Source organism: Camelus dromedarius, chromosome 13, assembly GCF_036321535.1.
Source record: "Camelus dromedarius isolate mCamDro1 chromosome 13, mCamDro1.pat, whole genome shotgun sequence".
In the NCBI taxonomy this organism is placed as follows: domain Eukaryota; kingdom Metazoa; phylum Chordata; class Mammalia; order Artiodactyla; family Camelidae; genus Camelus; species Camelus dromedarius.
In genome coordinates, this window is record NC_087448.1 from 49,709,734 (window position 1) to 49,734,970 (window position 25,237).

Below are 25,237 nucleotides of genomic sequence, written 5' to 3' on the forward strand. Positions count from 1 at the left end.
TTCTACCAGGCCCTAAAACACACATACAAAGACACTGCAGGAAATGAGCCTCCAGCCGGGCGTTGCAGCAGAGCCCTCTGACATCCTAAGAGATCCCTGGATGGTGGAAAGAGTCTGGCAATTTAGCATTTCTTGGGGTCGTAGGAGTCAGCATTCCTGTTCTACCCACCCTCCCCCACCCCACCCCCACCATGACACACTCAGGTTTACCAGGATATTTGGGGGGGACCAGTAGGCAGGAGAGAGCGAGAAGAGGGGGCATCCGGAATGCGGGGAGAGCTCACTGCGGCTCCAGGCAGGGAGAGGGAAGCGAGGAGAGAGGTGAGGCGCTGGAAGGGGTGGGGACCGCTGGGCTGGCCCAGGCGGGACGGGGCACGGTGTGAGTGTGCGCGCGCGTGTGCGCCGCGTTGAAATGCCCAGCACGTCGGGGCAGCAGGACAGAGCCCAGGGCGTGCGCGGAGCCTCCCAGTGTCCCACTCCTGCGGCTGCAGCCATGACGGAGAACTCGGACAAAGTGCCCATCGCCCTGGTGGGGCCCGACGACGTCGAGTTTTGCAGCCCCCCGGTGAGTGCCGCCCGGGAGCCCCAGACACGCGGGGCCTGAGCTTCCCGTGGGTGTCCGGATCCCCTGGCCCGTGTCCGCAATTTGTGCCACCGAACTTGGGAGCTGGGAGCAAATTTGGGCGCCCAAATGTGGTTGTGGGGTGGCGCCCCACTCGTGCGCGTGTGCAAGGGTGCGGCATCACCAGACAAGTGTGAACGAGGGGATGGAAAGGGAGTGCGGAGAGGACGTCGGGTGGCCGGCGGAGGAAAAAGATCCGCGGGGCGATGGTTCTGCACCGCGAAAAGTTTGCTCAGCGCACATCCAAGCCTGAGGAGGGAGAGCTGCGAGAAGGGGCGCTGGGAGTAGGTGGGCTAGCTCTTCCTCCCCCACCCCACCCCCGATACCCCGGGGCGCTGCGCGCGCACGTGACCGTCCCTCTCCGGCCCGCCCGCAGGCGTACGCTACTGTGTCCGTGAAGCCCTCCAGCCCCGCGCGGCTGCTCAAGGTAGGAGCTGTGGTCCTCATTTCGGGGGCGGTGCTGCTGCTCTTCGGAGCCATCGGGGCCTTCTACTTCTGGAAGGGGAGCGACAATCACGTAAGTCCAGGGAGCGGCGTGCGGGGTGCGGACCTGAGTCGGGGTGCGCAGGACGGGGAGGGGCGCGGGGCCTGGGGGCGCGCAGGGTGGCGGGGTCCTCGTGGTCACTCGCATGTTTCCCCCCTAGGTGGCGCCAGAGAGGCCCTCTCGCCCCAGTTAAATGCTTTCCCCTGGAGCATCCCCAAGCACCTTCTCCCTTCTTCCTATCCAACTCCACGACGCCGCTTTCCACTCACAGGCAACTTTGTCAGAGCTTCAAGGGAGGATGTTAAAACAGAGTAGCGGGGAAATGCAGTGGACGGTTCCAGGAAGGCCCTTTTTTGCCCACTGCAGCCTGGTATCTCCACTAATCGGTTGTGTGTCCCTGGGTAAAGCGCGTCCCCTCTGGCCTCGCTTGACTTATTCTTAGGGAAGAAATGAAACTGCTAAGAAAGGCTGTGAATTTAAGAACCTGGGACCAAGATAGTGGAGGAATATTCAAATCTCGTAGTTGGGGGACGAATTTGATCTCTCGGGACTTTTTTCTCTCTCTCTCCCTCTCTCTTTCCCACCCTTTAATGCACCCTTCTCTCTTGCTTTAAGGGGAAAAAAAGGTCTAATTAGTCTAACTTACTTAAAGATGGCAGATCTCTTTAAAAATCAGTTCTGGCCCGGTCACATGTGATTTAATGGTAAATTTTTCACTAATGCTGTCCCATTTTCTTTGTATGCAGCTGTTTATTTTAAAGCTAGGTTGGCTCTCAAGGAGTATAAAAAGTGCTGCTAACCTGACTGGGCAGAATTCCAGGGTGTTCGCTAAATACTTTGAATTTTGTTCACCTCGGCAAAGGGGGCATTTTATCTTCATGCCCGTTGCCAGGCCTGGTATAAGCTTATTTCAACTAATGGCAAAGAATTCCATCTCCAGGGTGCACACAAAGGGCTGTTTCTTAATCACTACCCTGGGAAGATCTGTGACTGCTGCCCCCGTCCCCCACTCCCCACCTCCCCCAGGAAATTCAAAGCCTGAGCGAATTCCAGTACTTAGAGAAAATGGTGCTGAAAGCAATTCAGCCATTTTACACATCACATCTTCTGCAGTCACTGCATAATTTGTATTTTTAACTCAAATGCCTGATGTAGATAAGCGTGCCATTTAGCTCTGGGTCTGTTTCAGAGACTATATCAGATTTACAAAGATCAGAATTTTGTGTATATTTGAAAAGTGCCTTAATGTATTTGTATTTTAAATATAGAAGCTGCCAGATGCTCCTATTTGAATGCAGCATATCTGAACATGAGAAGGATTTCAATATCTCCATCTCCATTAATAGCAGGGTTTAGATTGTCATCCCTCGGGAAATTGTATGGTATTCGAATGTAAATGCTATCTTTTAGAGGACAAAACTTCAATGGTATGGGTCCTTTGGGGATAAAAATAGCTTTTCTTTTTTTTTTTTTTTTTTTTTGATGGAGATTTTGGTCATGATATATATTAAAATGAATACGATTTGGCATTTAATTATTCAGGGCCAACACAGCTAACTGACAAGCTTCTAGAACAAGAGATTGAAAGATCATCCTGAATGAGCAGGGCCTCCTTTTCCCATAGCTTTTACTTTACTGCAAGATGGTTAGTTGTCTGGTTCAAGAGAGCAGTATTAAATCCTAAGAGTACAGAGGAATAGTGGATCACATTTTATTGCCAACAATGGAAGTTACCGCTATTTCCTATACAGACGGGAGAATGAAGAAAATCGTGGTCTTTTTTTTTTTAACTTCCCAAATATCCCATGCTGATTTATATTACTTGAGTCTGAAAAACAAATCACAAAATACTAAATAGAGTAAATTTGGCACCAGCAATGCATAGCACATACACAGTCCTGCTCTCCCTGAATACAAATCTAAATAGCCTAAACAAAACATAATCAAGAAAGGTAAGTCTCTGTCAAAAAGAAAGACATCCCCAACCAAATGGACTAACCAGTCTTTGGGGATTACCTCTGCCTCTGCTCCTCTATGTTGGTTTATGGAGGAGAGCCAGCAGTAATTTACCTCCTGTTCCTTTCATATGGGCAAATCCCCTTAGGACAGGTTTACTCAAAATCAGCTCAGGGACTGTGAGGCACTGGAGTGCTAATAATCAGGGGACAAGTGACTGGGCTCAAATATTGAGGCCATGTTTCATCCACATTATTGTAAATGGAACAAGGCATTGAAATATGGGAAATTCTCACCAACGTGAGGTAACTGACAAGCCTACCCTGTGGGATGAGGGGATGAGATCATTGCTTGGGGCCTTTATTCTCAGCTTGAGTTTTCTAGACGTTGTCCCAAACATGATGTAATTATTTTATGAACCTAGGCTTTATTAGAAACTCATTAGCAAGTATCCTTGGCTGTAAAAGGCACCATATTGAGCAGAATTTTGGCACATAATAAACTTTTTTGTGCTAGGATAGAAATAGCCTTAGGTGCTAACAGCTCCATCAGTTTAGAGCAGATAATGTGATTACTGCTCCACCAACCCAGCCTCCTTCTGAGCTCAGGGCCCAGTACTTTAGAAATAACTTCTGACTTTATACCACCACCACCACCACCACCATCACTACCACCACCACCCAGTCACTTCAGGGGGGCACAAACCTCTCACTGCTGCCCCATGCAGACTGGGTACCACTTATAAGAGACGGACTGAAGCTACATTACAAAGGATGCAATACCCATGCCTAGTTAGGGAGCTTTTGTTGGGAGGAAGGTGGCAGGGGGAGGGGATGGAGGGGATGGAGGGGAGGGAAGGAGAATGTGAGGCAAAATGAAATTAAGATCACAAGCCATAATTCTAGTGTTACAATCTTGTCTCCTTAAGATCTGCGAAGAGGGAGGGGAGCTCAGTGGTAGAGTGCATGCATGCTTAGCATGCATGAAGTCCTGGGTTCAGTCCCCAGTACCAACGTTAAAAAAAAAAAAAAAAACCTGCTAAGAATTTGGAAACAGTTAATTTCTTAAATTTGGGATTGTTTTAGTAGTGAAAGCTTATGTGCAATGCTTTAAAAAAGAGAGAGAGAGAGAGAGAGCCTTTTGTCTCATGAGTGAAGGAAGGACACTCATGCCAGCAGAAACTCACACGGGCGGGCGGGCGCTGTCCGCTGTGCTCCCGCTGGCAGCCAGAATTAACTCAGGTGAATAGTGGCTGCTCAGAGAGCACAGGGACAGACGGAACAGAGCACGCTTTCTAAGCCTGACCCGCAGAAAGCGCGGGCGCAGCCAAAGGAAACAGGTTTCCCCAAACTGGCTGATGGTTAGGACCACCTGAGGTGCAAAGTGAAAGCAGATTGGCGGGCTCTGCTCCTACTCCCCTAAATCAGGACCCCTAGCACCGGTTCTTGTGATCAGGTGAGCTGGGGAGACAGCACTGCAGGGATCGAAGTTCATCAGGAGGAGGGAGGGCTGGGCGCTGGGAGGCGGCTGCGCTGCACGCTGGGATTTTCTCTTCCGCTGAACGAAGGCTGTTGCTTGAAAGGGTCCTGGCTAGTAACCCCGTTTCTCCATCTCTGCTGCTAAAATAAAGTAGTGCTCTGTGGGTCTTGTAATAACGACTTTTCTGCAAGTAATGATCCAGTAAAAGCAGATACTTTCCCCAGTGTTTGTGCAGCAGTCAGCCATTCTCTATAATGAGGGGGAAAATCACACTGGAATTGAATCTGAGTTCTTTGCAGTTCTGACCTGCTGACCTGACACCAAGTAGCAAGGGTTTTTCATCAGTTCCCATTCCTTCCCTTTTAAAGATTGTATGTCTTATATATCACATTAGAGATATATTATATATCATATATAAGATATCCACATACATATGCCGCTAAGTCAGAGAAAGAAAGAAGAAAAGGGACCCACTCACTACCCCACAACGCAGAGAAGGTTCCAGCAGAGAAGCAGCGCACTGAACAAGAGCAGTGTGTGAATTATTCTTTAAACTGATGTCCTAACAAGATGTCTAAACCAAGAGAGCCCCTGATCATTGAATTTAGCGGTAAACTTTTAAAAAAAATTTTCTCATGGTGGAATTTTAAACGAGACTTTTACTCAGAAATCCAACACATAAATCAGGTAAGAAGCAGAGCTGCTCTGGTTAAATGGCAGGTGAGGGGGGGCCCGAGATGGGGAGAGGGGTGTGTAAAGGAGCCTTACCGTCCCCTCTGCTCTGCTCACCTCACCTCTGGGCCACCTCTGTGAAGCCCCAGAGCTCTAAGGACAAATGAAAACCACCTCTGAAGGTCCCACTTCATCATTTTACACTCAAGGCAACTCCCAAGACCCAGAGGTGAGTGGTGTGGCCACTTGTTTTTCTGACTCCTAGACCAATGCTCTTGTAGGATGCCAAGTCTCCCTCCCTTCTCTGCACACATCTGATAACAAAATGCCTTAAGATACCATATGCCTGTCCCATAGGGTCGTTAAAATGAGTTCCTCTTATTTTGAGCTGAAACAGATGTGTGCATTGACCGTGCTCTCTATAAATGCCATCGGGCATACCTTGGTCCCATCTGCAGTCCTGACCGTACACCACACTCCATGTCGAATCTTGACCAAAGGATTTAAAAAACAAAAAAGCCTTCAGACTTGCTCAGTGAACAGCACGGTTAACTGTCTGCCTCCTCAATTTCCATTTATCCATTAGTGGGTCTCAACTCGGGCTGCACAGTAGAATCAACCTTTAGAAAAAAGAAAGATCTATGCCCAGGCCCCACCCCCACAGGTTCTGGCTGGATGGGTCCAGTCGGGGAAGCCCAGGCGTAGTAACTGGCGATTCTTCTCAGCCGCCTCTATACACAGCCAGGATTGCAAATCACTGAGCTATTTGAATTAGTTCAGAGACTATCAAAGCTTTTACTTTTAAGATATTTTTAAAGAAATCACTGTGTTAAGTGATTGATGTATGAATGAAGTCCTTACAGATAAATGCCTTACTATTAAGGGTGATTCAGTGTATCTCTGATAAATATGAAAGCTCCCTTATATATTGCAGGCCTAAAGATAAACCCTGAATTGCTCTAAAAGGGAAGCGCCACTAACTCTTCTGTTCACTTCCAGATTTACAATGTCCATTACACCGTGAGTATCAATGGGAAATTACAAGATGGGTCAATGGAAATAGATGCGGGGAACAACTTGGAGACCTTTACAATGGGAAGCGGAGCTGAAGAAGCAATTGAAGTTAATGATTTCCAGAACGTAAGTATATTTCATGCATTTAGGGAGTTTAACCAGGCAAGCCTGGGAGACTTCTAATCTGGGCAGAAGGAACACCTCTCACACACATCCGAATGGTAACTGTTCTTTGTGGTCTTTAAGGCGCTCAGAGTGCCACCGAGCCCCATGCACTGTGCAGCACGTTCTCTCTGAGAAAGGACCACTCATCATCCCTTTACATTTGCAAACTGCAAAAACACCACCTTCGCACTGAACAGAACACGTACTTGGAACACGTTCTTGGAACTCTGCAAAGTCTCGGCAGAAAGACTTGCAAGAGCTGTTTCTTCCCAAGCAGCTTTCTTAACACAGTGAATAAAACGCTCAAGCTACCCAAGAGTGTTGCAGGGTCTGAAATTGGCACTTGTCAGAGAGGAAGGAAACTTTACTGCCCTAATGATCTCATCCACAACGGGTGGGATCTACACTTTCCTCAATTCTTCAGATTTCCCGTTTAATCCAGAAAACGAGCATGGAGCAATTCCCCCACTGTATTGTATGCTTTCTAACCACGGTCTGTTTACAGATGAAACATTCACGTCTCCTTTGAAAAGGGCAAACATGTTTGTTTTCAAAAATTCAATTTACAGGCAATTGGAGACATTAAGTCATGCATTCGTGCTTCAGTGTACATCTGCAAACCAAAGTGTCACTCCAGGCCTCCTTTCCTGATAGCCAACATAAAATATCTTCTTCTCTTTCGTGTTCTAGGATGAGACAGCAGCATCAGTATTTGTGTTCTCCGGTTAAATCTGTAGATGGAGTAGGTGAGACTTCATAATGAAAAAAGGCTCTTGAAAATAATGTCTCTTCTGATAGTTTATTGGCCTACAAACATCTCATCGACCCGTCTTCCTCTGATTGATGAGAAAAACTAGAGATGCTTTTCATTGGAATGAAAGAACTCCCCTTGTTGATACCCAAACACACTTCACAAGCCCTTTTGAATACCAAACAGATGCTAACCTTAGAGCCGGGCTGATGTTAGACATTATTTGATGATGACAAGGACTGTCTGTGTGGCTCTGCCCTGGGGCCAGACTCGGCAGCCCTGTGTGTGCCCAGCTGCATTCCGCTTAGTCATAGCTTTGCAAATGATTCTGGTCAAAGCACAAGGATAATTTCTCTGGACCTATTAAAGGCTTTTACTGCAAGACCCGGGACAAGGTAAAAAGCACTTTTACTTTGCACTGCTCAATATAAAATGATAAAATATGACTCCCACACACGCATCATTCAATCCAGAACAAAACTGAATACCTAGAAAGTGCCACAGTATCAAGACATGCAAAGGCAGCTTCACGGATAAATCAGGAAAGATCCGTCTCTCTCAAGATGAGCGTGTATCAGGCATCTCCTTCGAAAATATTTTAATCCCAAACCTATATTTCTGTTTTATAATCCTGTGGTTCTAATAAGAGTATTGATTGTGTTTTGTTCTCAGAGGCCAACGGGGCCGCAAATATTTTATAAACTGATCAATTCTCTTTGATAGCGTCCACATTTCTCTGAGTCAGAACTGGTGAGTAGAACATTTTTGTGATGGATAGAACCTGTTACGGGTTTAAATAAGCCTGGACTCTTGAAAACACATGAATCAGCCATTAGGGTACCTGCACTGCTTTCTCCTGTGTTGTAAACTGTCAGTCAAATTCAGGAAGCGTTTACTGGGGCAGGCTGTGTCCGAGGGAAGGTACTAAGCGTGGAGGATGCGAAGATGACTGACACCTGCTCCCTCCTTCAGGGACCTTACAGTCCGGTCCAGGAGGCAGGCACCTGCACAGAAGTGCCTTCAGGCCAGGCTGGGAAATGCACTGCCACGGAGCTATGAATAGAGCCATGGAGCCATCGTGGAGGAGGCCGCTGCTGCAGATCAGAGGGTAGAACAGGTTTTACAAAGGTGGTGACAGTTGAATCAAGTGGAGAGTGATTAGGATTTCAACTGGCAGAGAAGCAGTGCCAGGGCTTTCCGGGCCCAGGGAAGACCTGTGCACAGGTGTGGCGGAAGTTCTAAATAGCCCTGAAGGTGGGGAGGGGAAGGGGAGAAGATGGGATGCAGGTAGGGCCAGAGCAGGAAAGGTTCTGAATTGTAAGGGAATGGCCTTCCCTGCCAGCCCCACCAAGAATGTGGTAGAGCTGATAGAAAAAGAACCTCCTGAGATGGAATTAGCACTGCACCAAGAGTCTACACAGTTAAAGGAAGAATGATTCAGGCCACTTGTTAAAGGAGGCAAGGCAGACTTTATTCAGGGGAGGCTTCTGCTGTGGGGTTTTGTATTAGGGGAGAGAGACTGGGCTCAACTCTGAAGACACCAAGGGAAAGCGGGGAGTTCTAGCCAAGGAGCAGAGTAGGGGTGTTGGTGGATGGAAAATGACTGAGAGGTAGAGTAGCTCTTTGCTAAACTGAACTAACAGGATGTTCACGGGCAGGTAAGGTGGATCAGATACGGAGGATGGGCAGACCAAGACTGCCTCTTGCTCAAGCTGGAATAAACGGGCCCAGACAGAGCCCAAAGTTGGAGCCTAGTAAAAAGAAGACTTGGAAAAGCCTGACTAGAGTTAGGTCCAGGAGAGTCTTCATGCCCTGAGAAGTACAGAAACCAGGCCTGTTCATCATGTATGAGTTACATTCTAGAGAGCTGTATCCTCAGTAGCACCAGTGCTGTTGGTTTAAGCCAACCCTCTCAGGCCTAATGACCCATTTCTATAACTGAAATCTTGGCTAGAAATTAAGATGGAATAAACTGGTGGGTAGATGCCGATTTTCACTCTACAATTCTTTTGACTTTGGGTATATTTGAAGCATTTTAATTTAAAAAGTTGGAAGGGAAAAAAAAAAAAGAACAGCACAGTGTACCTGGTAGGTAAGTAGTTTATTGATTTCAAGAATCAATATGGCCGCCAAACTGTAACAAAGGAAAAATAAAGTGGAAGTACTTTATATAGTAAATTTGGACTTGGGCCTGATGCATGTGAAAATGTCACAAAGTCATATGTTTGCTCTGATAGTTGACACACTGCCTGTGTCACTGGCTAAAATGCAGACTGACCTAAGTGCGTGTTGATAAATACCAGGTAATTTTCTCAAAGAGAGAACAAAAGTACCATTTCTGCTCCATTTTCACAGTAATTCCATTCCCCGGAAATGTGCTGTACATAAAGACTATGCTGAAACTCCCTTTGTGTTTATATGTGAAGCAGTGTGAGGTTCTAGGCATAGATGCTTCCGATCAGGTTTTCCACCCAGGACCCTTGGGTGGGTTCATTCCTCAGGGCTTCCCCACCGAGAGCGGAGACCCAGCATCCCTGGGCCAGGCCCAACAGAGGCCTGGAGAGCCCCCAGTCTTTGTGACAATAAAAAAAACTCCCTCAAAGGTTTCTAAAGCGCCTCCCCTAGGGGAAGGACCCTTTGCCCTCCTTGGAAAGTTCTGGCTTAAGTCACAGAAATATATGAGATCCCCTAGAAGAAAAAAGAAATGTGTGGCTCAAAGGAAATTATCTGACTCAATAATAGAATGTTAATCATTGGACTCCTCACCCATTACCTTTGTGAGCAAATTTCTTCATTATCACCAGCTGCTAAGCCTTCTTTGTTTGCAAAAAACAGGAAGTTTGCTTAGCTTTCTTGTGCTTTTTCCTTCCCTTTGTTTAATCTCGTAATGTATCTGGCTGCTTGATAAGGGTTTGTAGCTAGACTTCGTGGTTAATACGTGTGAATTCCTTCCCGCAGGACCCATCCCTACTGGGTTTCAGTTCTCTTTGCAGCGTGTGGTGTAGACCATCAGAACTAACTCAGTACTAGACTCCCGTTCAGGGCTGTGAATCCTTCAATAACATCAACTCTCTCCCTGGGGATATGGTAATGGTTGTATGGTGTTTCCTCCTGGCAGCTCACCTTCAGAGGATGTGAGGGCTTGAAGTTGAGAGCATATCACATGGAGGGGCAGTCATCCTCCCCTGCCTTTTGTTTTTCAAACCATGTGCCCTAGATTTACAAGTAAAAGAAGAATGGCAGACCTTTGGCAGATAACATGGTAGACAGCAGTGGTTCTCAAAGTGTGCTCCCTAGGCCACCAGCAGTAGCGTCACCTGTGGACTTGTTAGAAGTGCACAGGTTAGTCTCCACTCCAGACCTACTGAACCAGCAACTCTGTGGGGAGGGGCCCAACGCTGTTTTATTTAACAGTCCTCCAGGTGATTGTGATGCAAGGGAAAGTGTGTGAGCCACCGGCGCAGAAGAAACTTGGGTCCAGAGGCTGTGTCTTAATCCCTTGGGGCTGTTGTAACAAATTACCATGGACTGAGAAACCACAGAAACTTGTTTCTCATGGTTATGGAGGCTGGAAGATCCAAGACTAAAGTGCCAGCAAGTTGGGAGTCTAGTGAGGGCACTGCTTTCTGGCTCACAGATAGCCGCCTTCTCACTGCGTCCCCACGTGGCAGAAGAAGGAGGGAGTCTCTGGGGTCTCTTTTATAAGGACACGAATCCTGTTGATGGGGGCTGCATCCTCCTGACCTCATCACTTCCCAAAGGCCCACCTCCAGGTACCATCACATGGGGGTTAGGTTTCAACCTATGAATCTTGGGGGGACACAAACATTTGGTCTATAGCAGGCTGTTTCAGCCATTTAAAACCTTTGTTACCCTGAAGAAGTTTCTTTCTTGCTAACCTGGTGGCCCTCAACCCTGGCTATAAACACATGAGGAGCTTTTAAGCATGCCAGTGCCTTGGCACTGCCCCAGGCCAGTGAAATGGGAATCTCTGAGGAGAGGCCCAGGCAGCTGTGTTTTTAAAAATCTCTCCAGGTGGATGCGGTGCAGAGTCGAGACCCTCTGCAGTAAGCCTGGTGTTCTTCTTCTGTAAAGCAGGGATCACACCCCAGCCTGTCTCCCAGCCAGTCTCCAGGTGAGAGGTGATGCTGGGAGAGAGAATTAAATGCGTTACATGTGTATGTGGCCAATCACACCACACGGCAAGTAAAGAGGAGCTTTAAGAAGGATCCTTTCCTTCTCTGATCTCCCATCAGTCACCCACCCGCTTTCATAGGGCTCCTGGGCTCTGAGAGTATGTACGGTGTAACTTTCCATGAATGTCCTCAAGTGTGACTTATATTTAACTTCGTTCTTCATTTAGGAGGGTTGAATCCTCAGCCAGGGCTCCTAGATTTTTTTTTGTAATTTAATTTTATTGGGGGGGGGAGATAATTAGGTTTCTTTTCTTTAATGGAGGTACTAGGGATTGAACCCAGGACCTTATGCTTGCTAAGCATGCTCTCTACCACTGAGCTATACCCTCCTCCTTGAGATTTCTAAATGCTTTTCTTCCTCCCAGTCCTTGGTGTTGATGCTGGAACAAGTTCTATATCTTCCTGACATTTGTCTCAACTCAACAAAAGATTGGTGAGTTGAGATGTTCAGATTTGTGCTGGTGTCTACATCATTATGGTATAAAATCTGTAGACCTTTAATACTTTTTTTGGCTACTCACTAGTCACAAAATTAACCAGCAGAGTGAAAGTAAACACGCCTGGGTCAGAATGTACTGTTAACGTCTGATGCGCTCCGCAGGCAGAATCAGTGCCGAGCTGTCAGCCAAAACTGGAGCCTGGCGGCTGAGACTTCCCTTGAGGCTGGTCCCTAGGCAGATGAGGAGACACTGTTTATATCTCACAGGGGACAAAAACAAAACATCCAAGTCCCTGGATAAGGTCTAGGAGCAAAATTCAGCTCCCAGGGTTGTTGAAAGCTACAGTTTACTCTGGGCTTAGCAACTTAAGAAAAATATGAACTCAGGCAATTAATTAATTAGACCAGCATCTTTTGAGAACCTTTGTGAGATTGCCAAAGAAAAACAAAAAACAAAAGAGAAAAAATTCAGACCGATCTCAAGCTTATAATTGAGTAGAGAGGTGACATTCACAAGGAGCTACCATTCTGGCACTGAGAACTAAGTACCAAGTGAGGGGTGAAGTTAGGAGAGCTTTCAGGAAGTCAGAGGAAGGGGAGCCCACTTAGCCTGGGGTGGTCAGAGAAAGCTGCGTAGAAAAGATCGCATTTCATCTGAGCTTGTAGGATAGATGGAGCAGGTAACATACTTGGTCTCAGCTCAGTGCCAGCCCCTGGCAGAGACCTCCCCAATCACACTGTCTAAATACCATTCCCTGTCATTCCCATCTCATACTCTGCTTTATTTTTCTCCATAGCACTCAACACCACCTGACTTTATCTCTGTTTTTTATTTTTGGTAAATAACGCTAAAAGGTAAGCAACGTGAGGGCAGAAACCCCGTCCGTTTTGTTCATCCCTGTGCTCAGTACCTGGAACAGTGCCTAACTCCCAGTAGATACTCAATACACCAACTCAGTGAATGGATGGATAGATGAATGGAATAAACTTTTATTTCCTAGGGCATCACAGGAATCCGTTTTGCTGGAGGGGAGAAGTGCTACATCAAAGCGCAGGTGAAGGCTCGTGTTCCTGAGGTGGGCACCGTGGCCAAGCAGAGCATCTCCTCTGAGCTGGTGGGTACCGGCCTGCTCCCGACAGCAGGCATTGGGCAGACGTTGTGTGACGTCTCTGGCTCCTGGATAGGTTCATGACCAGAACCTAAGCTCTCTTTCTCCTTTGACAAAGGAACTCAACTATTTTGGTCCTGCTCGTTGGTTCCAGGTGATCATGCATACATGATGTAATTAGATGTTTTGGAAAACCATGTCTTAAAGTGCATAGAGGGGCTTTGTTTTTACATGGCCCTTATTTGCCTGATGTTAGGGAACTCTTTGATCAATAATTAAGACAACCTAAAAGACTTCACATGTTAGAATCTTCATTAAAGGGGCTAGCCTCAGGACCATTCAGACTGGGAATTCCTCCTGAAAATTCCCGACAGCTGATCCCTCAGCCTCTGCAGCAACAGGCTTTCCTGTGTGTCCCACAACTTCGTGGGAGGGAGTTCTAACTGTTTTGCCCTACATTGGGGTGAGGTGGCTCCCCCTACAATTTCTTCCTCTTGGTTCAAGTTCAGCCCAAAGAGGCCATTCAACATATACTGAATTCTTTTTCTGTGTGTCAGACTTGTGAGGTTCCTTAAACATAACTCATCCATTTTTTAAATTGAAGTATAGTCAGTTTACAACATGTCAGTTTATGGTGTACAGCATGTTTCAGTCATACACATACATACATATATTCATTTTCATATTCTTTTCCATTATAAGTTACTATAAGATATTGAATATAGTTCCCTGTGCTATATAGAAGAAACTTGTTTATTGTGTGTGTGTATATATATATATATATATATATATATATATATATATATATATAGTAGTTAATATTTGCAAATCTCAAACTCCCAATTTATCCCTTCCCATCCCCTTTCTGCCTGGTAACATAAGTTTATTTATTATGTCTGTGAGTCTGTTTGTTTTGTAGATAAGTTCATTAGTGTCTTCTTTTTTTCTTTTTTTAGAATCCATATTTGAGTGATATCAAATGGTATTTTTCTTTCTCTTTCTGGCTTAATTTACTTACAATAATAATCTCTAGGTCCATCCATGTTGCTGCAAATGGCACTGTGTTATTATTTTTTATGGCTGAGTAGTATTCCATTGTATAAATATACCACAGCTTCTTTATCCAGTCATCTGTCAATGGACATTTAGGTTGCTTCCATGTCTTGGCTATTGTATACAGTGCTGCTATGAACATTGGGGTGCATGGATCTTTTCCTATGAAATCTCTGCCTCTACCCTTGGTCCCAGCACGTACGAGATACTGTGTGTACTTCCCAAGAAAGGGAAGTCTGCTCCTGCAATTAAGCCTCACTGGCCTTCAAAACCAGATGTCCTGTGGTCTCCTCCTCCCAATGCCACAACCCTGGGCTGGGGAGACTGATGTGGGGCTCAGAACTCTCATTCCTATGGGAGGGGCTCTGCAATTCAATTATTTTCCAGCCTACAGGTCACCAAACTAGGAACATGGGGCCTAATTACATCATGACCACGCCCCTCCTACTGTTCTGCTGTGGTTTCCTCTTCGTGTTTCCATTTGAAGATGATCTTTCTTGGTAGGATCCAGTCTTTTTTTTTTTTTCCAGCGTTTGTTCAGCAGTCAGTTGTGCTTTTGTCGTAGTCGTGAGAGGAGGTGAACTCGTGGTCCTGCTACTCTGCCATTATTGACCAGAAATCCCTTTAAAAAAAATTTTTTTTAACAATGTTTTTCCCCCTAATTTGTAACAACAGTTTGGCATTGTAGAAAATTTGGGAATAGAGAAGAAAATCACCCACAATTGCATAATCCATGGAAAGCTAATATTATTGTTTTGGTAAACTGTCTTCATGTTCAAGTGTGTGTGATATTTTTTTCATAATGGAACTTATACTGCTGCACATTCTTATTATTTTCATTTACCATTAGGTCTCCCAAAATGTAGATTATAATGGATGTGTTGTATGTTGTCATATGATTATGATTTTAAATTTATATGAATGAAAATTTTTAATTATAATCACCATATGATTATAATTTTACAAGTCTTTTGTTCTTGAATGCAGGTATGTTCCATCAAAAGAATTTTTTTTTTTTTGAATACAGAAATAATTCACTGGAGTGAATAGTTTTGTGTTTAAATCTTGGTCTGTCTCTGATTCTTTTCTTAGGCCATGGAGGTGAATTATTTTTCCTGTGTTTTAGTTGTTTATAGGAAGTTTGGTGGGCAAAACCAAATTCAGACCATATGTGTGAATTAGGAATGTGTTTGGTTGTCAGTAGCAGAAAATTCCACTGAGAGTGACTAAAACAAATAAGGATTTGTTTTCCTCCATGACACAGAATATGGGAGTAGGCAGCCGCAGGTATTGGGTCAGTGGCCAGCATCTTTCATTTTTTTGGCCTCTCCTTCCAGCTCTAAACATCAACCATGCATTCAGGTAAGGAAGGCAGGAAGACGCTGAGCAGTGTCAGCTGTGGTTTACCTTTACTGGGGAAAAGCAGAGGCTTCTTAGCCCCTCAACACACCTCAGCGTGGACAGTGTTGTCTAGAACTGGTCACAGGGGTGCCCCCTAGCTGCCGGGGAGTCTGCAAAAGCTGGTGTCTCTTGGGGCTGGCACACTGCTGTTGCAAACAAAAGCAGGATTGTGTTGCAAGGAAAGGAGGGGATGAAAGGGATGGGGTGGGCAGCAGAAAGTGTGTTCCTCATACTTTTTATTTAACACTCGTAGCTTGTAGGACACACGTATATGCATTCTGCCTCTCGCCCCACTCTGTCCCCGCACACTTCAGATTATGATGGGATAGATTTATGCACCACTAGGTTTCATACATTTTTCATCAGTTTTGTATAACTTTGAAAAGCTACTATACCCAGAGAGCATTCACTTCCTGGATGGAGCCATTTAATGTAAGGTAAATAACTGGGTTACATCAATGCGAGCTGCCTCCAGTAACTTTAAGTTGTTTTAATGCAGACAGAAGCCTGAGGGAGAAGGCATAAATGAAATGCTGCTTTTACCTAAAAATAAGGAGAAAACATTTTAATTTCTCCAGCCGATTGCAAACTAATAAATACATGAAAGGAACAAGCCGGTAAAATAAATTTGTCTCCTGGGTTATCAAACCATTCTCAGCATCTCGCCATAGAAGAGAATTCACAGTTTACCTTTGAAATCTCAGTGGCGTGCTTGATGCGAAGAACATCTGAAATGTGTTTTGTTATAGCTGGGAAATGTAGAAATGGTTTATGTTAAATAATGCTTTGAACTGAAGACATTAAAGAACCAATTGCTTTTTCCATTGTTGTTCAGAAGCGGCAGAACAAGCGCCCAGAGGACTTTCCCTGCAGATGAAGGGTTCCTTGTCTAGCCTTTATCGGATTCCAGAGTCCATTCAGTTGCTTTTCCTCAAAACCATCTTTGATCAAAGACATCAGATTAACCTAAATCTCAAAGTTGATATCAAGTAATTTTCACTTCCACTCAGGACACTCATATCCACACATCTGAGTTTTCCAAAGGTGGGGTGACGGGAGGGGTGCAGAATATTGTGAAGGGAGCTGCAAAGAGATTAGAAGCTTAGAGTGTGTGTGTATGTGTGTGTGCCCGCGCGCGCATGTGTGTGCACGCATGTGTGCGTACACATCCAGAATTCTCAGTAAGTCTTTCCCTCTAGTATCTCTTATTATCTTAAAAAAAGACAGCTGTATTGTAGTATAATTTCTGTACAGTAAACTACACATATTTCAGAGGTACAATTTGATGAATTTTGATGGATGAATATCATTAAGTTTTCATAGGGCAAAATAATGTTTTACCAACACATGAGTTTCAATTTGCAGCCTGTTCCACTGTCCTCTCTGCTCACTGTGTTTCATTTTCACTTACTTACAGGAAGGCAAGATCATGCCAGTCAAATACGAAGAAAATTCTCTTATCTGGGTGGCTGTAGACCAGCCTGTGAAGGACAACAGCTTCTTGAGTTCTAAAGTCTTAGAACTCTGCGGTCACCTTCCTATTTTCTGGCTTAAACCAACCTATCCAAAAGGTAACATTTTCAATTCTCTTAACACTGCTTGGAATTCTCCCTGGGGTTCCCGGGAGCCCCTGCGCAGGTCTGAGTACGTGACAAGGAGGAGAAATCCGGGTGCATGTCGCAGTGTCTCAGGAATTGGCCTGAGAGAGCAAAGAGGAGGAAGAATGTCACAGGGCAGGGCCTGAGCATCGGGGTGACAGGAAGCAGGTGGGGAGGCAGCTCACCTGGGCATCACCTGCGGGTTTTATTTATGACACGCCCACTTCTTTCCGCTCTGCCCCAATCTCAGTTGTTTGCACTTGGCAATTTTACAATTTTTTTTCATCCTAAGAGAGAGACTCAAGGGACCAAGAAGCTGTCATACTGCCAAATCTTTATTCTGTTCAAACCTTGAATTATGTGACAGCCAGAGGCGGCTGTGGGCATAGACTGAGATTCCTCAAGGTCAAGGCTCAGTATCAGCTTGCATGTCTGGGGAAAGTCAATGAAAGACCTCTGGGGGTCAGAGCTAGGTCGGAGCCCACCTGTGAGCTGCTTCCAGGTGGGGAAGGGCAGGGGCCCTCTGCATGCCAGGCTCTTTCCCCGGATTTCGGATTCCGGCTGTCCCCAGGGCTACCCTCTTGATTTCCACCACAGTCACCCCACTGGCCTCCCAGAGGCCTACTTCGTAGCTCCGGCTCAAGCGCTGGGAGGTGGTAGGGAGGCCTCTCTCCTGGCACAGCTGAGACAGGCTATGTTTTCTGAAAGATTCTGTTGAACACCGAGCGAGAGCAGCAGGGAAGTAAAGAAAATCCAGGGATTAACACCGCCAGACTCAGGAGCGGGGAACGGGCAGGTATTGTTTAAGGGCTGCAGAGTTTCAGTTTTGCAAGATGAAAAGCTGGAGACAGATGATGGTGATGGTTGCACAATAATGTGAATGTACTTAATGCCGCTTAACTGTATGCTTAAAAATGATTAAAATGGTAAGTTGTAGATTTGTTTTTACCACAATTTGAAGAGGAAAAACAGAAACAAAAACACCAGGCTTAGAAAGTCCAGGCTTCTGATTCAACCGTGGCTAACTTATTCCTACAGTTCATAAGTTTTATTCAGCTCCAAAGCTTGAATAAGATGGATATGGAGGGTATTTTTCAGCCCAGGGCCAAGTAAATATGATGCAGTTGATAAGCCTCTGGCAGTGGCTGCCTGGAAGAGTGGGTTGAGAGAATTCTGAGGTCACATGAGGCTCAGTAAGAAAGAATCCTCTGTGCAGTGACTGTCATGACTCCAAGGGGTTAGAGCTGGGGCTGCCAAATGGACCATCGCTTTTGCCATCCGGGGACTTGCCCAGTGGGCGGTCACAACTCAGTTCTCTGGCCATTTACCAAGTTCTGGCTTTCAGTTCTCCCCTTGCCCGCACATGGAATGGACCTGGCTTTCCACCACCAGGGACATCTTCTCCAATACCTTGTCACCTTTCCCAGTCAAGGATAAAAGTCTCCAGGTGGATGGATCTAGCTCAGTGGGAAAGCGTATGCTTAGCATACATGAGGTCCTGGGTTCCATCCCCAATACTTCCATTAAAAAATTAAATAAAAATAAAAGCAGTTAATTTTTTTCTTAAAGGGTAAAAATCTTCAACTCTGTTAACAGGCAGAGCTCTCCCTAATCACTTTCTGTTTGAGGACAAGCCTCTTACCCGGAGTTTGTGCGTTCATGCATTCATTCGGCAAACATTTATTGACACATTATTACCTGTCATTGACTTGTTTTAGGCGCCTGGAAGGCACTGATGAACAGAAGAGATGAGAATCCATGCCCCCAGGGAGCTTTACAGTGGAGCTGGAGAGATAGTACATATACACTCAACTAAAATAAGAAATTGTGTGGTATGATCCAGGGTGCTATGGAAGAAGAGCAGAGCAGGGCAAGGGGCCTGGGGTGGGTTTGGGAAGACAGGGCTATTGGCCATGCTAGGATGACTGAGAAAGTGAGTCCCTTCACCCTCTGGGAAAGAGCTTGTCTCCTACATCTAAGGTGTGGCTTGGTCCCTCACAGCCCAACAGCGTGACCACATCGTAAGTATTCAGTGATGCATCTTTAAGTATTAATTAGGGCATCTGAAGTATTCAGTCATCACACCATCCATCCACGAATTACACATATTACATACAACATCAGAAAGGGGAAACCAGCTAAATGTCCCCAGATTTGAAAAGGATTAAATAAATGTTGGCATAGTCATAGGATGGAATATCATAGACATTAAAAGTGAGGAACTTCTTTCCAATCTCTCATAAATGCAGTCACATTTTACAATAAAGTCAGCAAAATAAAACCTCTCTGAGGATGCCTGGCTCCCTGCCACCTAATTCTAATAAAAGCCTCCCAGCTCCAGGGTCCAGCAGCCCTTGGATTTTACAGTGGCAGGTGATCAGTGTCGCACAGCTGTATATTAGAGATGCTGGGAATGACAAGGTCAGAGGAAACGGGGGCAGGGCGGGGGCAGCGGGAGCTCATGTCTGCTGAGCTCGGGCTGCGTGCCAGGCACCGCACTGTATTAGAGCTTGACATTTTGTCCTCGTTTAATCTTCACCAACAACTGTCCAGGTAACTAGTAATATTCCCCTTTTATAGATGAGGAAACCAAGGTTCGCAGAGATTGAATCACTCTCCCAGGGTCATTGTTAGTGAAAAGGAGTGGAGTTGAGATTTGAATCTAGGGCTCCCTGATGCCTTTCCAGCCCCGCCTCAGAAACCGAGAAGCTCTCTGGGGAAGCAACCCATGGCTGGAAGGCACATCTCTGTTCTCACAGACGATATAGCATTGTCATCACCTAATTTGAGAGCCTGTTAGATGCCAAACACTATCCTAAAACCCTTAGACTCAAATTCTTACTAACTCTGTCTCTACCCTGTGAATTAGAAACTATTAGCCCCATTTTACAGAAGAAGAAACTGAGACTCAGAGAGCTGCTAAAGCCCACATGTGTGGTATTCTCTCCGCTCTTGTCACTGGGCAGCCCTAGGTCTCTCTGCAGGACCCATGAGGCAGCGTGGCGAACTTGGGCACTGGGTGGGAAGCCGGAGAAGTTCACATTCAGCCCTCATTTCGACCCCCATTCTGGGATCTTGGCCGAGTCCCTTGGTCTTCCTGAGCCTTGTGGCCCTTATGTACAAAAGTATCTGCTTATTCTATCGCATAGAAGTTTTAAAAGAATCAATCAAGATAATAATAAATCCTTTGAAAGCTGCAGGCTTTATATATGTAGAGTAAATCCATTAGGAATGCATAGGGCTCCAAGGAGCAGAATAGCTGATCAGCTGTGGTTTCTGCAACTACAGGCTGACTTTTTTCGTATAGATAGAAATCTGGAGGTAGGTTTCCGGCACCATCAGCTACTCGATGACATCATCAAGTCTCTTTCTAGCTTACCATTTGCTACCCGCGGCGCGCTGGCTTGTCAACCTTGTGCCTTTCACTTCTGGTCACGTAAGCCAGAGATCACATCTACATTTCAGAAGGACAGAGCAGGCAGAGGAAGGTGTATCTGTCCCCTTTTACCAAGAAAGCAAAAGCTTTCCCAGAAACCTCACTGGCAAATCCTGTTTATGTCTCATCTGGCCACTCCTAATTGCAAGGGAGGCTAGGGAAGTATGTGCTATTCTCCTTTCTCAGCCCCTAAGTAAAGGCAGGCAAAGGAAAAGGGAATTGAGAATGGACTTCGTCTGCCTCAAATCTTACAATGTCTGCCTCAGTTAGTGTTATAAACCAAATTCTTCTTATCTGTATGTTTAACTACTAACCCAAGACTCTGAAACGTGCTTTAATTTTACAAAACCTGTCAGTACGAATTTAAATAGGATCTAGTCATAGGTGTGTTTTAAAGCCTTTTCTTCTGTTTTTCACCCCGATAAACACAATTTCCTTGTCTATTCAAAGAAAGGAGTTAATTTACAGCAATCTTTTGGGGGGTAGGACGGACAGAAATCCAGAGAGGAAAAAGAGAATTGGAAAGAAAAATTGTTACGACGACCACAAGAAGACTGCGCAGTGGACCACGGGGCAACCCAGGCGCTGGAAGACCGAATAACGAAACCAGACCCGGCGTTCAGGAGGATTCAGGCCCCTTCAATCCGGACAACCCTTACCACGTGGGTACCGCGCTCTCATGACTGGCTCAGATGAGTGCATTAAACTCAGCCCTAAAGTGCTGGCGTTTCTGCTTGAGATGTCAGACAGGCATGTAGTATTTAACTGAGACTTTTACTCAATTATTTTAAAAAATACCTCTTAATTTATTGGTTGCAGGGTTTGTAACTGAGGGTCAGAACACTTAAGCATTGCTTCTGTAGTGTAAAATCCTGATTGGCTGTTTTCCCTACTTGAAGTTGTTTTCCAGGCTCTCCTTTATTTTAGAGTCCCAGGCAGATCCACACAGACACATTCCTATCAGGAATTTGATTATGTAAAAATGTTTCCAAGAGTGTGCCCTGCAGGCAAACACACAGAATGAAAGTACTGTCTTTCCCTGTTATATCCACTTTATTCATCCATCCAACAGACGTTTTTGCTGAGGACCTGCCCTTTCCCAGGCCCTGTGCACACAGACAGACCAGAGGGGCCTCTGCACTCGGGGGCGCTCCGTCCAGTCGGGGACAGACTCATGCGCAGTCGAACACTTTAGATGGAAACCCTGAGAACTGGTGTTTGTAGGGATGATGCTAACATGCTAAAAGCTTCTCAAATCTTCAGCAACAGTTTACCGTTACTCTACTTTGCAGGGAGTGAGAATAGAAAAATAAGTATTTATGTGTAACTAGTGTTTTAGTTGAAAAAAATGACACAGGCATGTATTTTTTAAAAAACAATATAAAAGGGTGTACAATGAAAAGTGAGGTTCCCGCCTACCGCAGACACCCTTCCCTGAGCAGCCTGGTAACAATGGCTGTTTGCCCAGTTTCTTTGCCCAAGTGTACACACACACACACACAGATTTTTAACACAAAAGAGCAGACATAACTTCTATACTTCGCTTTCTTTCCAGTTTCATTTTGGAAATTTTTCTGACTCTATGTGGATCCACCTCATTCATTTTAATGGTGACACTGTATTCCATTGTGTGGATAAATGTACAGAAACTTAACCAGTTCTGCTTTGGTGGCCATGTAAATTATTTTCCTATCTTTGGCTGTTACAAATACTGTTTATAGGCTACGCCTTGTACATGCCTCAGGGTATGGGAAGGAGTAAAAGAGGTAATGCAGGTGAAGCTTGGAGCACAGTGCTCGGCACACAGCAGGCATCAGCTATCTCCAGTTGGCTGTCAGTCTGACCTGCACCTCCCTCCTGCACACTGTAGGGCTTTAGCACATCCTGACGCCCGGGTCTGCTGGGCCAAAGTAGATGAGAATTTTACGCCTCAGTGGAGGCCACCAAATTGTCTCCAAGGAATTACACCAGCTACATGTCTTCAAGTGGTAATGAAAAGCCTAATTTACTATCAAACTTTTTAAAAGTCTTGGGTATAAAACTATCTCCTGGTTGTTTTATCTTGCAGTCTTTAATTACATGTAACGTTGAGCATCTTTCCACACACAGAGAAGTCATTTGTACCTTTTCTTTTCCTAGGTAGCCTATTCAGTCCTATATTGTTTCGTGTATTGCACATAGATTTCCTAGTTTATCATTTGAAACTAGTATATTTTAGAAAGATTCAGAGAAAAAAGTATTTTTTTAAGTAACCCAAGGCTTATCAGGAAATTCAGGACACCACGGTACTTCATTCCCAAAAGCTCCAAGAGTAATAAAGAAAATCTGAACAGGCAGAAAATTTAATACCCTTTATTCCCCAGGTAGCTGGGTATCTGTGTCTGGTTCCAGGGACGAGGGCATCAGCCCCTTTACAGAAGGGCAGATGTGACTCTGCCCTGCTTCCAGACTTGAGTGGTCCGTATTCTGGAAAAAATTCCACTTATGCCAGTTTTTTCCTTTGTTACGTGTTGATGTTTAAGCAAGAACACCTCCCCGTGATCTCAGACCTTCACATATCCCTTTAAGGAAATATCTCAGGGTGAGAACCTGAGATTTCTCCCAGCTTCTTTATCCTAACAAACTTCTCTTGAACCCTCGAGGAAATGCCTCAATCAACAGGCTTTTTGACTTTTCCTTCCTGGAGGAGCCAGCTCCAATTAATGAGGCGGTTTTCATTTTTACTGTCCCAGACACAGACACACCTACTTCGAGAGATAAGGGAAAAATGGAAAGTCTGAGGGTTTTTTGTTGTTTTTTTTTAATGGTGTTAAGAGAGTAAGGCAAATATTTTGACAACAAAATCTGAACACAGGCTGTATCTGGAATTGTAGTTCTGTTGGGTGTGATAATGGCATTGTGGTGTGGGAACATATCTTATCCTGGAGATATATTCTAATGTTTTTATGGATGAAATGTCACCATGCCTTCAAGTTTCTTTAAATTTACTTCAGAATTTAATTTAAAATATTTAAGCAAAAAAAAAAATCAAATTTGACACATTGTCAATTCTAGATGTTCAGTACACAATTTTCTCCACTTTTCAGTATGTTTGAAATTTTTCATAATAGAAAGCACCCCCCCACCCCAAAAAAAGTCGAATACTTTTTTTTATACACCAGAAAAGGTAGTGGGGTTGCTTAAGTTCACTTTGCTCAAGCCTAGCCTGTTTGGTACCACATCTCCCCAGGTTCAGTTCCTCCAGGAAAGAGGCTTAAATTGAATACAGAATTTACATGAATGATAAGGGCTGTTTGCCCATGTGATTCAATGCCATATTAAAGAGGATAGATACAGAATCTATACCCCTAGCAATCCACGAAAAGGCAGAAATTACATAAATTTGGCAGGGGTAACTGGAACTTTCTTCCAGTTCCGTGATCTCTCCAGCAGTGGAAATGGAGTTCTGCAGGTGACTTTTACTTCATCAATACGGTTTTGTACTTATGTAACTGTAATTATGACACACAGAAACTAGAAGGTCAAGTTGAAGGTCGTGAATTTTTACACGTTATTTGGTGTCTTTTCCTGAGTGTTACAGACCCTTATGTTGAAATAAGGGCAGAAGGTAAATGACTTGACAGTGTTCTCAGCCAGTGCAAGTGGAATAGCAGGCTGTCGTTAGCCTGGACCGATGAGTTCCAAACTATGCTCCCCAGAGCCTTGGAAGCCATTACTACATGAAGGCACCAGGGTGCCTCGGCAGTGGCAAAAATGCTACTTTTGAATCATGCTTCCTTTTTATTTCCCTATTGAAAACAAGTTGAGTCACTGTTGAGTGGTAACCATGGCTCATTAAAGGTATGGAGAAACTTCACATTAGAAAAACAAACAAAAAACTCTTCTTGCCAGTGACAGCTTAGGTAGGTGGAAGTTCCTTGATATTCGGAGAATTTCTGAACTGTAAGGTTTTAAGACTGAAAACTTGAAGAAAATTATGCTGATTTCTTATAGCAGTGAAACACTCGGGATCCTATTTAAAAATGTGTATGCTTATAAACCTCTCATTATGAAGGAAACACATGTAATTCTCTTTCATTTCACAGCAGCAGGAAGGGGAAAGCATGACATTCGACCCTAGGCTGGATCATGAAGGAATCTGCTGTATAGAATGTAGGCGGAGCTACACCCACTGCCAGAAGATCTGTGAGCCCCTGGGCGGTTACTATCCGTGGCCTTACAATTATCAAGGTTGCCGTTCCGCCTGCAGAGTTGTCATGCCTTGTAGCTGGTGGGTGGCCCGCATCTTGGGCATGGTGTGAAATCACTTCGTATACCAAGGGCTGTAAAGTAAGAATTAACTCCAGAGACAACCAAAGTTTGAGGCTTCTTGTTGCTGAAGGGACCACAAAGTACTTTTTACTCCATCTGAGGAATGTTATTCGAGACACTTAGAATATTTTTCAACTGCTTTACAGAACTTAATCCAGAATTGCAAATGGATTGAAAGGGTAGTTTAAGTCTAAAATATCATAATTCTTATTACTTGCTATTTTTTTTATCTGCTTTTCTTTGCCAGTAAGTCCTGCTTATAAGACTCATTTACCAAGCTATTTTGAAATAACCATGAAAAATTACAATTTGTCAAAGATCTCGGCTGTATACTTGAGTTCCTTTTAATCAAGTCACTAACACAATTAAGTTGTTTTCTGTTGTTCTTTGTACAGAATTCCTGTTGTTCTGAACCTTTATTGTTCTTTCCCTTTCTTGCAAATGTGCTCCCAGTTTCCAGATTAAAAACACAGACAAAAAAGGAAAACAAGACATATAATGGAATCTACCTGGGAGTAAACATTATAAACTTCAGTGTGGGAGCGCATGGG

The 25,237-nt window shown here is 44.7% G+C and overlaps 1 protein-coding gene across 2 annotated transcripts; it reads left to right on the forward strand.

Annotated features, from left to right (window-relative positions):
• The first annotated feature begins 293 nt into the window (after nt 1-293).
• Nucleotides 294-25,146, forward strand: CNMD (chondromodulin). 2 transcript variants are annotated; one of them, XM_031466091.2, is made up of 7 exons: nt 294-565; nt 999-1,139; nt 6,213-6,353; nt 12,780-12,893; nt 16,759-16,912; nt 20,862-21,037; nt 24,461-25,146. In XM_031466091.2, the coding sequence occupies exons 1-7, from the start codon at nt 413-415 to the stop codon at nt 24,674-24,676; spliced, it is 1,095 nt and encodes a 364-aa protein (XP_031321951.1). In that variant the 5' UTR covers nt 294-412; the 3' UTR covers nt 24,677-25,146. The 2 variants fall into 2 exon arrangements, with proteins under 2 accessions (XP_031321951.1, XP_064349183.1); XM_064493113.1 differs by having other exon boundaries at nt 24,464-25,146.
• The last annotated feature ends 91 nt before the right edge of the window (nt 25,147-25,237 follow it).